This window comes from Monopterus albus, unplaced genomic scaffold (assembly GCF_001952655.1).
Source record: "Monopterus albus unplaced genomic scaffold, M_albus_1.0 scaffold5.1, whole genome shotgun sequence".
NCBI classification, from domain to species: domain Eukaryota; kingdom Metazoa; phylum Chordata; class Actinopteri; order Synbranchiformes; family Synbranchidae; genus Monopterus; species Monopterus albus.
Window position 1 is genome coordinate 1,053,752 of NW_018127885.1, and position 10,485 is coordinate 1,064,236.

Below are 10,485 nucleotides of genomic sequence, written 5' to 3' on the forward strand. Positions count from 1 at the left end.
CTCTCTCTCTGTCATTGCTGAACACAAGCTTCTTTCCCTTTGCTTCATTCTCTGGCGCTGTCTGCTATGCAGCTCTCCTTTCTGGTCACATTCCATGCTCTGTTTTTATGTTATATCTAAGCTTATATTATTACATTAACACCCCAGTGAGATGCTCATCAGTCTGTTGTGGGAACATGCTGCGGATTTCTGAGGCCTTAGAATACAATGTGTTGCACCAGAATTACAAGACACACAACACAAGGTCTTACCGTACAGTGCACCTGAGCAGTGACAGTGTTTGTGCAGTCTTTAGTGTCTGTGAAAAAATAAACATGTAATGTACAGTATGTGTGCAATAGTGCTGATGAATGTCAGTGTGTATACAATATTGAAACATTGTTGACACTTATTGTACAAGTTGTGTACAGTTTCTTACGTATCTACATACAGACCATACAGTCTGATAGCACGCTGATGATTTATGGCGATCCTGTGGACAAAAACACCTTCTAGGTCACAGGATAAAAGGAGAATAGTGAGAATGTAATTAAACTGACAAACTGACTTTGTAATTGTCCTAACCATGTCAGGTGTTGATAGGACTGGATGATATGACCTGAAGTAGGTGTTGCAATAAATTACCATAATTAGTTCTATAATGATAACTGTAACAATACAGCTTTAATTAGTGCATAATATTTCAACATAACATTTCTTATGCTGGCTCACTTCTGATTCGATTGTCCTCATTCATGCAATAGGATCCTAGATATATTCAGGCTCTTTTTTGCATTTTGATGATTAAAGAATCAGAATTTGGTACAAGCAGCATGGATCCATCCAGTTAGCTGGGCAGATGCTGTGCAGTTTTTATTGATCATGTTTGCTGAATAACTCACACTATACTCTGTGCTCTCCTGCACGGCCTGAATCTGTGACTTTACTGCTCACACTGTACCTTCACTCAGTCAGGCATAACCTTAGCGCTCACACTAGACATTCAAACAGATCTCTGGAGGCGGTGTGTTCACTGACAACTCCAATAAAACAGCATTACTTTTAGCTATTTTACTTTGTAAAGCTGATGAGCAGCAGTAATCTGCTGTCAGTATGTCTCCTGCTGCTGCTGGTCATGACACCGTTCTGAATGTGCGGTGTGGGAATGTTTCTTTGGAACACAGTAAGCACATTAGGGTTCCTGATACCTGCTGAAGAATGACCAACCAACACAGCATATCCTTAATGCTCTTGATGGCCAAGTTTAACCCTTCATGGCTACACTTTAGTTTACCCAAACCACCAGCATGATAATGCACCATGTTACAAGGCTCATATCATAAAATGGTTTGAATAACATGACAGCCAGTTTCTCATTTCTAAGACCTCAACTGTACTGAGCATCTTGAGGATGGACAGGGCAGATTTAAACAAGACTGTATTGCTGCTGAAATTTCAGCAACTACCTAACACAATCTAGTACTCATTGTACAGTATTACCAGCATCCAGCATCATGCAGAATCATTCCCAGTTCTTGGGGTAGTGCAACATGCTACTATTGTAAATAGGTATACATAAAAAATTGGCTGTTCAGTTTGTAATTGTGTACAATGATGTGTGTGAGTATGAGAGAGAGACACTGTATGAGCACATGTTGACATATGCCATGTCTTTCCTCCCACCAGTTTACCTGTGGAGGTGATTATGAATCAGTGCAGCAGGTCTCTGGCCTGCCTTCTTATTCTGCAGTGGAGGGAAAAGCTGGGGTCCAGCTGAGGTGTTGATTGCCTTATGTAATGAACTGTTGTTTAGTTAAGCTCCAAGAGAACTCATTTGGCAGTTAGAGACTGATGATTGTATATTGTATGTACACTAGTCCCTGACAGTGTTGGGGTGTGGACTTTATGAAAGCTGCAAAACATAGAAGTATTAACCATTGGCAAAAGTTTGTCAAGGTCATCAATACTTGTAAGTGCATCTGAAGAATTAATGTCTCCTTAGATTATTGGATCTTCTGTCTGCATTCCACTGTCCGAAGCAACCAGTAATATTTCTACCGCTCAGCTAGAAATACTGTATCTCAGCTACATGACAACAGACTCATTGTTTTAAATGGTCCAATAGGAAGACCACTTGACTCAGTAATAATATAAATAACATAATATAGTCTTTTATTATGTAATTTGTGTTGTAACAATTGTGACATGGTGTAGAGTCTGACTGTTGAAAGGTTCTGTTCTTTTCAACCAGCTGAAAGGCCTTTTTTCACCGCTATGTACAATCGTAGAGTTGATGACAGAACCATAAACCTGGCACACATCCTGTAAATCCTCCTGCACAGACATGCACTGTTTGAGTTCCTTCCTGCCTGTGAGCCCACATGTGATTCACAAGGACAGTTCCTATGCCAACACAGTGTTGGAAAGCACCACAGCAGTGGTAGTGCAAGGCTACTCACACAGCAGGGAACTTTCAAAATGCATGAGGGCATACTGTAAATGTATACAGTACTGTACATGCATGCCTTTGTGTGGACATATAGCATACATGCATGTAGCTGTTGTGTTTGTGCCAGTAAAGCTAGTAATTGTGAGAACTGTAATATTTCACCTGTAGAAACAGATTTATTGTATATACACTGTGTTGCCCTCCAGGGTAATTTTGCTAAGATAATAACCATAGCTATTTTGGTGACAGATTTATTAAGAGTGTTAAAGTGTCAGTGAGATTTTGTATGTTTAGTATTTCTCTGTGTGCTTATGAAGATTCTATGCTCTCAAGTGCTGAGGATTATAAAACATGTTATAAAACAAGCACTTCTTTGTGTTTGTGTTTGTACGAGTGCATATTTCATTGACCTTTTCTTGAATTTACTGAGAAACAGGCTTGATAGCAGCTTTCAGAGTGCCTGCAGTGTATTTAAAGTTAGTTGAAGAGGATGCTTGTATGTACTACATGTGTACATACCCGTGGAATAACAACAGCCAAACTGCAAGTGTACTTTTAGATTCAGGGAGCAGTAGTGGCTTAGTAGTGGGTGGGGGGTAAGGAATTGAGGGAAATGAGCAAGGGCAGCCTAGAAGCTCAATCAGGGGTTTCACCTTTTCTTTCATTTCTGTCAATAGCGAACAGAGAGCACAGCAGGCACCTGTCTACTGAAGGGACGCCATTACAGTATGACACCTTGACAGAAACAGAAAGGGTGAAGGAGTCGATGCCTAGGAAATCATTCAGGCACACAAATTGAGGAGACTGGAAGGTGTGCAGAATAGAGAGGGTAATAGAGAAAATCAGAAGTTAAATGTGGATCAAAAAGAGACTGAGTCTGTTCTCAGGAGACAGGCAGGGTAAAGTTGTGTTAAGCTGAGATCAGAGAGTGGGATCAGTCTATCCTCTGTGTGCTGAGTGCCATGTTTTTTACAACAGTAAGTCAATAAACTGAATTGGGGGGAGGGGGGTAGGTCATATTCTTAGTGTCTGTGCTTATGCTTTACTGAATATCCACTCACACAAACACCCCCAACCCCCCATACTTTGTCTTTTGGGTACCGTGTTGTTTGATTACTTGCAGTAATGAAAGGAATATTGGATATGGGAGATGTGTTTCTGGGGTGGCCCATGAAATGCCCTTATTCCATGTAATCCTGTCTTGACTTCACCCAGACCCTAATGTATAATAGGCTATTTCTTTTATTGTGTTAGGTACAGTATGCTTAACAGAGTTGGAAAGTAACTGAGTGCATTTACTCAAGTGTGGTATCTGAGTGTTTTAATGTTCTGCTACTACATACTTCAACTTCACTACGTTTTAGTGAAAAATATTGTATTTTTTACTAACTACATTTATTTGATAACTTTAGTTACTTTTAGGAATGAAATGAACAGAGAGAGGCAAACTAGAGTGGTTATGGAGTGCTAGTGATTATCAAGATTTTAAGAACAATGAACAAGTACTGATGTTTATTTTTAGAAATGATAGCAAATGGCTTTGTTTCAGCAGCAGTGTAGTATAACATTTTTGAGGATAGCTTATTTACTAGGTACTGAGAAGACATTCTTAAATTTTTATCAAAGAAAATCATGTGCCTTCTATTTAGACCCAACATTTTAAAGAGTCCATGGCATGCTTTGCCTTGTTTTTTTTTTTACTTTTTTGACTTACAATGTTGCAACAGTGAATTATCATCTTAGACTTGACCTAAAGCTCAAATAATGAGGTGTACATATGTTCTGGTACTTCCATGCATAAGCAATTCAGTTTATACACATCTGGCAAACTCTCGCTAAGACCAGAGGATGTGGAGAAAAATACAGGGCTGGAGAAGTTACCATGTCTGCATTATGCCAGATAAAATATGTTACAAATCTCTTTTCATCGGTACATATACCGTTGTTTACCCATGTATGGAGGAGAAATTCACATTAATTAATATGTTGCCGTTTGTTGTGCTGTCCACTTTTGATGTAACACCGGCAACAGGAGTGGCCCAAAGTTTTAGCATTCACAAACTATCCTCTCATTTTTAGGAAGAGGCTCTCTGGTTCTGAAATAACTACAGACTATTTGGAGTTATGAGGGGTGCAAAACTACCCAAGATTAAACATCAAATGGCTGGAAACGAGCATGCCATGGGCTCTTTAAGTTTCATGTTTCTAACAGAATTGATTTGAAAATGAAACACACTCTACTGCTCTGGCCCTTTTCTATATGTATGTCTCAGCACAAGATGTGGATAGACTTAAATTTGAGGGATGTGCAGCAGTAAATCCTTCAGAAAATTTTTCATTTGTTGCAAGATACAGCAAGGAATCCTGTGAATGGCTTACGTTTGATCTTCTCATGCCACTTAAGGTAAAGTCCAGTCGGCTGCTTCCTGGACTAGATCACCAGTGACATGTCGCCATGCCAGAGTTGAATATAGTTTGGAGGAAGACTACATCATTTAGCAGGCTATCTGCTGGCTGCAACATCATACTGCTGTATCCTAGCAACCAGTTTAGAGGAAGGGCTTGTTCAGGCAAAGCATCAGTTCCAGCTGGTGATCTCTGAGGAGTGTGTGTGCATGTCTGTTAGCTTGCTGAGGTAATGGATGAATACTGTAGAAATGAGCATGCTGGCTCAGTCCTGCAGGGGAGATCACTATCAACTATACATTCATCTCTAATTACCATGGTGGAACTTAGAAGAAATCTCTCTCATCACCCCCTGCTTGACCTCTTTCACCATCTCTGTTTTTCTTCCTTTCTTGTTCTACCTCTGTCTTTTTCCCAATACCTTCCTGCTACTTTTTTAAATTGGTGTTTGCCTTTCTCTGCAGTTTTCAAATTCAAAACATTGTTTATTGGTATGACTGAATCAAACCAATGTTGCCCAAGCGCCTTTGTACAGTGCATTAGTTTCAAAAATATTTTCACATTTGTTTTCTCCTGACTTGTATCAGTGTACTTCTGTTTATGCACGTTATAATTTATGAATCTAGAACATCGAAACATAAGTACCTCACTTATCCTTTGTCCTATTTTTTTGTCCTTTTTTCTGAGAATCTGCAGGCACAACAACCTCACAATGGTGACAAGTAGGCATGTTTTATGACAATATTGACTGATTAGACCCCTTTATTCTTTCCCTCTCTCTCAGTACTGAGTATAGGTGAAGGAGGTTTCTGGGAAGGGACGGTCAAAGGGAGGACAGGCTGGTTCCCAGCAGACTGTGTGGAAGAGGTTCAGATGAGGCAGTATGACCCACGGCTAGGTAAGACTGCACACACGAAAATGTGCATTCTGTACACACCAACGAGTTTCAGTTTTGCTGTAGTGTGTTGTACTGTTGTGTGCATAGTTCTGTCAAAAGATGTAATTGATTACTGAACATTAACACACGAGACCCAATTTGCTTAAAATTTGCATCCCCCAAATTTATTTTACATAGATTTGCCTGTTTTAACAATATATTTGCATTATCTGAATAAAATATGTCCTCATTATAACTCTGGGCCACCAGAATATGCCATGTGAAATGAATAGGTCAGTGGCACTCTCAGTTATGCACAAGTAAGAGACAACATACTGGTTTAAAAACATGTCTTACAATTGAATACAATTTGCACTTCCTTTTTTTAAATATATATCTGCTATGCCTTTATTTAATCACAGTTTTCCCTTTCCCTGTGCAAGCTGAAAACAATATGCTTTCCTCAGGGGTATCTTTCCACCTTTCATTAGTTGGCATTTTCCTCTCATCTTGGCCACTGATTGTCTTGAATTTTCCACCAAAGACTGTAAAGCTTTTAGGGACACTTGATTAGTGCCTAATTTCATGCAGGTGCACTGGAAAGGTCAAGCAGTTTCTTCTGTTAAAAACGTAAACATGGCCAGCATCGAGGGACATTTGTCAGAAAACGCAGCAGCAAACTGCCAGTTAAACATCACGTCATGTTAAACACTTCATATTTCATACATGTATTTTTTTTAAAGCTTTTAGTTTTAGCATTTTAAAAATGTCATAATACAGCAGGAGGTGTAGAAAGCTCTCACATACACAGTTACAAACTCAGGTCAGTAAATTGCACTGTAGTATTGTATGTTTGCCTAGAACTTTTTTAAACTGATTAACTCACAGTTTGAAACAAAACTCCGTCCTCAGATCCACCCACACTGCTATGTACGGTATAATCCATCTGTGACATTCAGTGCATTCCGGAAATTATTGTGACATTTTATAAATTACTTGTTGGTGTAACCCCTTCCCTAAGAACTTCAACATCAGTTTGTTATATCACACAGTGTCTGTCAACTGGCATCTGAGAATGTGCCTAAGCATTTCAGATGTTTTATGTAGCTGAAGAAAGCAGATTAATTAATCAAATGTGAAACATACCTCATAATACTTTTTTTTTATTAAAAAATGTATATGTGTCATGTCAGCAATAGAGTTCTTGTTCAATAAGGGTGGCAAATATCACCAAAATTTGCCATTAGTTGCTGGTGCTGTCATTAAAAGCTAAAATGATTTAGTTGAATATCTATCTTTGGACAGTTGTACACAGAAAATACACAACAAAGATGAGAAATATATACCACCTAACAATGAAACAGGCCAAGTCTTGCAGTTGCTAATGGAAGGGTATTAACATTGTAAGTCTGTTTAATGGTCAGCATTTTTTGAAGAACTGTTTTGGATCATACCCCATTTTACACAGTGTAAATATATATACCATCCATGCTACTGTGACATACAGTATTTGAATGGAATTATTTGTAAACAACATGAGGTTAATGTGACCACATCCCATTTAGACTGACATTTTGTTAGCAGATGGCACATTTTGTTTGCTGTGGTCTCCCAGAAAACAACATCTGCAGCACCAACACTAGATTTAAAATCCATGCAGGATCAAAAACAACCATAGTAAAAAAAAAAATTTTTTTAAATTAAAAAAAAAACCATACGGCTCTATTATAAAATTTAGCAAGATGTGAAATGCTGTAGGAAGTACTGTAGCCTACATACAGTATTTCAGAAATGGGACAAAGGTGAGTTTGTCATAAATATCCCCCTATCCCTTTCTTGTGCGTCATGCATTTCCTGCGACTTATTTCTGGAGCTGTTGGGGCATTTTCCCTTTTCAGAGGGTTGCTGGAGGATTGAGGTTACCTCAGAGTACATGTGAAGAGATGTAAAAAGCCGGAATCTCTAAATATCCCATTTAAATGCATTGTGAGAAAAAGGTATAGGAAGGTTGGTGGGGGGGAATAAACGGGGCCAGATAGCGAGGGAGACGGATGGTGCAGCAGACTCTAAAGGACAGCAAAGTGGAGACAGCAGAAGGTGTCTTTCAGAGAGGTGGAGAGAAAAAGAGCAAGTAGAGGGAGGGAGGGAGATGGGCCTGATTTTGAGCCCACTCACTCATAAATCCTGAAAACCTTCAGATATGTATTTCTCGGGGATGAAAAGTGTCTCATGCCCCTCCGTCCTTCCTCTCTGACACAGAGTATCATGAGTTCTCTTATATTAAACTGGGTTGCTTTAATCACTAAGAGCTATAGAATTCAGCCTGTGTTTGGATATCAGTTGGCAAAAGCTCTGTTGACATTTTCAAATAATGTTACTGAGTCCCATGTTTTCATTTCTATCTCATGACACAATATAAATGTGTCGTAACTTTTGTTTCACTGTGACTTTAGGCTGAAACCTCACATCTATAAGATGAATTGAATACTTCATGCAGAAAATGTTGATAGATCCAAGGTTTTAAAATAGTCAAAATCTTACTTCTTGGTTTATAATAGTGTGTAAAAATCAAAATTAAATATATTACGGTACAATACATTTCATATATCATTTAGTAATGTGCTAATTTCTGAAGCTACTGAGGGATTTCAAAACTAATCTCACTGTCATCCTGAGATTCATCATCAGTAATACAGCAGCAGAATAACATGGGGTGACACAGAAACACAAACACTGGGACACACTGAAACACACACAGAGTTGTTTATCTGAAGGCAACCATTGAGGCATCACTGACAGTTAGGGCAATATGTCTCAGTCTAGTGATGCAGGAAAGACAGCCCTGTCTACAGTTAAGTAACCTAAATACTGCTTCTCTCTCCCTCTCGCTCCCTTTCTCCCCCACTGCCACTGTCACCTGTAAGTCATGACTGAAAATGCTGTCCTTTATTTTTTGCTGCCTCCATCTCTTCTCTCTCCTCTCATTTTTGTTTGTCTCGATTTGTTTGAATCTGTGATTCATTACAAACAGAGAAACTTCTGTTGTGTTTGGGAATACAGAAAATCAAAGCAATATATCCAATGATAATAAATCATATTAAATAAGCTTCTGTTATAAACTCTGCAACTTAAAATCATGAGTTCAGATGATGGATTGTTCAGTTAACTCAACCTAAATTATTTAGAAACATGATTTGCTTATTTGCATACACAGTAGGAAATGTTAAAATTCCACAGGAATTTTTTCTTTTTCTCATGAGAAAAATATTCCATGATGGAGGCCATTTAGAGTCTCTTTATAGCCTACATGTATCGTAAGAGTCACAAGGTCTGCTTTCTGATCACAACTGAAACACGGAAAATAATGAAGAAAGGTCAGCATGAGATACCTGCTGTATCATTCTTGGGGGTCACATTGAGTAATAATGATCTTAGGCTTGCTATAACTGTTAGCGAACTGCTCCTCCAACTTACAGTATATAACCCAAATGGTTGCTTGTCCCTTCCTTTTCATACGACCCATAAAGGCATATCATTAAATAGCACTCCTATGGTCATTGGAGGATTTGCCACAATCCTGCCAAATTTAATGACAACATACGTTGCACTGTCACACTTTGTGGACCTTTGTTGTCATTGACACAGCCATAAACATGATGGCTAGCTAGCAGCCTAGCTACTGGAACTCTGTCATCTGGAGACTGACATTAATACGATTATGAAACCATCACAGTTTCATTATGTTTTGCCACACAAAACACTTTGCTATGGTTAGGCACAAAAACTAGTTGGTTATGTTTAGGGAAAAAAATACTTGGTTAAATTTAGGAACAAAACAACATTGTTATGTTTAAGAATAAAAACTCTTGAAAAACACAAGACACACACCAGACTTGAATTCGAGTCTCCTGAGGGAAAGCCTTGTGTTTTGTGTAATGCGGACTTGCCTCAATATGAGCTACTTCCTCCTCTCCTTTTGTCACATTCAATACAGTCGCTAGATGTCGCCAAACTATGATGTAGCATTTTGTCATAATAACCTGCTGGCACAAATGATATACTGTATACTGTACTGATTTTATAGGAGGACATTGTCCTGCTAGCAGTCAGTGAAAGCTTTCAGGGGCAACACTTGTCATAATTGTTGTTATACAAAAAAAAAATGGAAAATGAATCACACCCCAAAATTTAACCAAGAATTTTGAATGGACACAGCACCCATATTTGATTTGATTTGATTTGATTTATTCTTTCAAACATGTAACAACAGTCAGTATGTAATCACACATAATTCCAGACATGTCCACAAAAATATTTTCAATTTACATATACCTAGTACATGCTTGAACGGAGTAGGAAGAAGTTAGACTTATCCAGTCCTACCCCCTAACATCATCTTATCATCATTGGTTTGCAAGCAGTATTACTACATGGATACATATTCTACATCCACACTGCCATCTGATTAATCATTAAGCCTGTTCTTGCCCATATCTTGATTGACACATACCTTTATATCTGTGTTTAAACTCATCAATAATCTTACTGCTTTTTATGTCCACACTTAAATTATTCTATAGTTTTACTCCACTTATCGAAATACAGAATCTTTTTTTGGTTGTACATATAGCATGAATTTTATAATTTAACTGACCCCTTAAATTGTATCCCCCTTCCCTTTCATCAAATAGTTTTTGAATACCACCAGGTAATAAATCTTTCCTGGCTTTATACATAAACACAGCAGTCTTGTGACCCACTAAATCAAAAAATT

General features: G+C 38.3%; 1 protein-coding gene across 10 annotated transcripts in view; it reads left to right on the forward strand.

Annotated features, from left to right (window-relative positions):
* shank3a (SH3 and multiple ankyrin repeat domains 3a) overlaps positions 1-10,485 on the forward strand; it is a 166,570-nt gene that overhangs the window by 120,597 nt on the left and 35,488 nt on the right. For all 10 annotated transcript variants that reach the window (XR_002275821.1, XR_002275822.1, XM_020611874.1 and 7 more), the window contains one exon: positions 5,619-5,732. Coding sequence is in view for 8 of the 10 variants with exons in the window: in XM_020611874.1 (XP_020467530.1) it covers positions 5,619-5,732 (114 nt within the window). In the remaining 2 variants the exon portion in view is untranslated. The remainder of the gene's footprint in view (positions 1-5,618; positions 5,733-10,485) is intronic.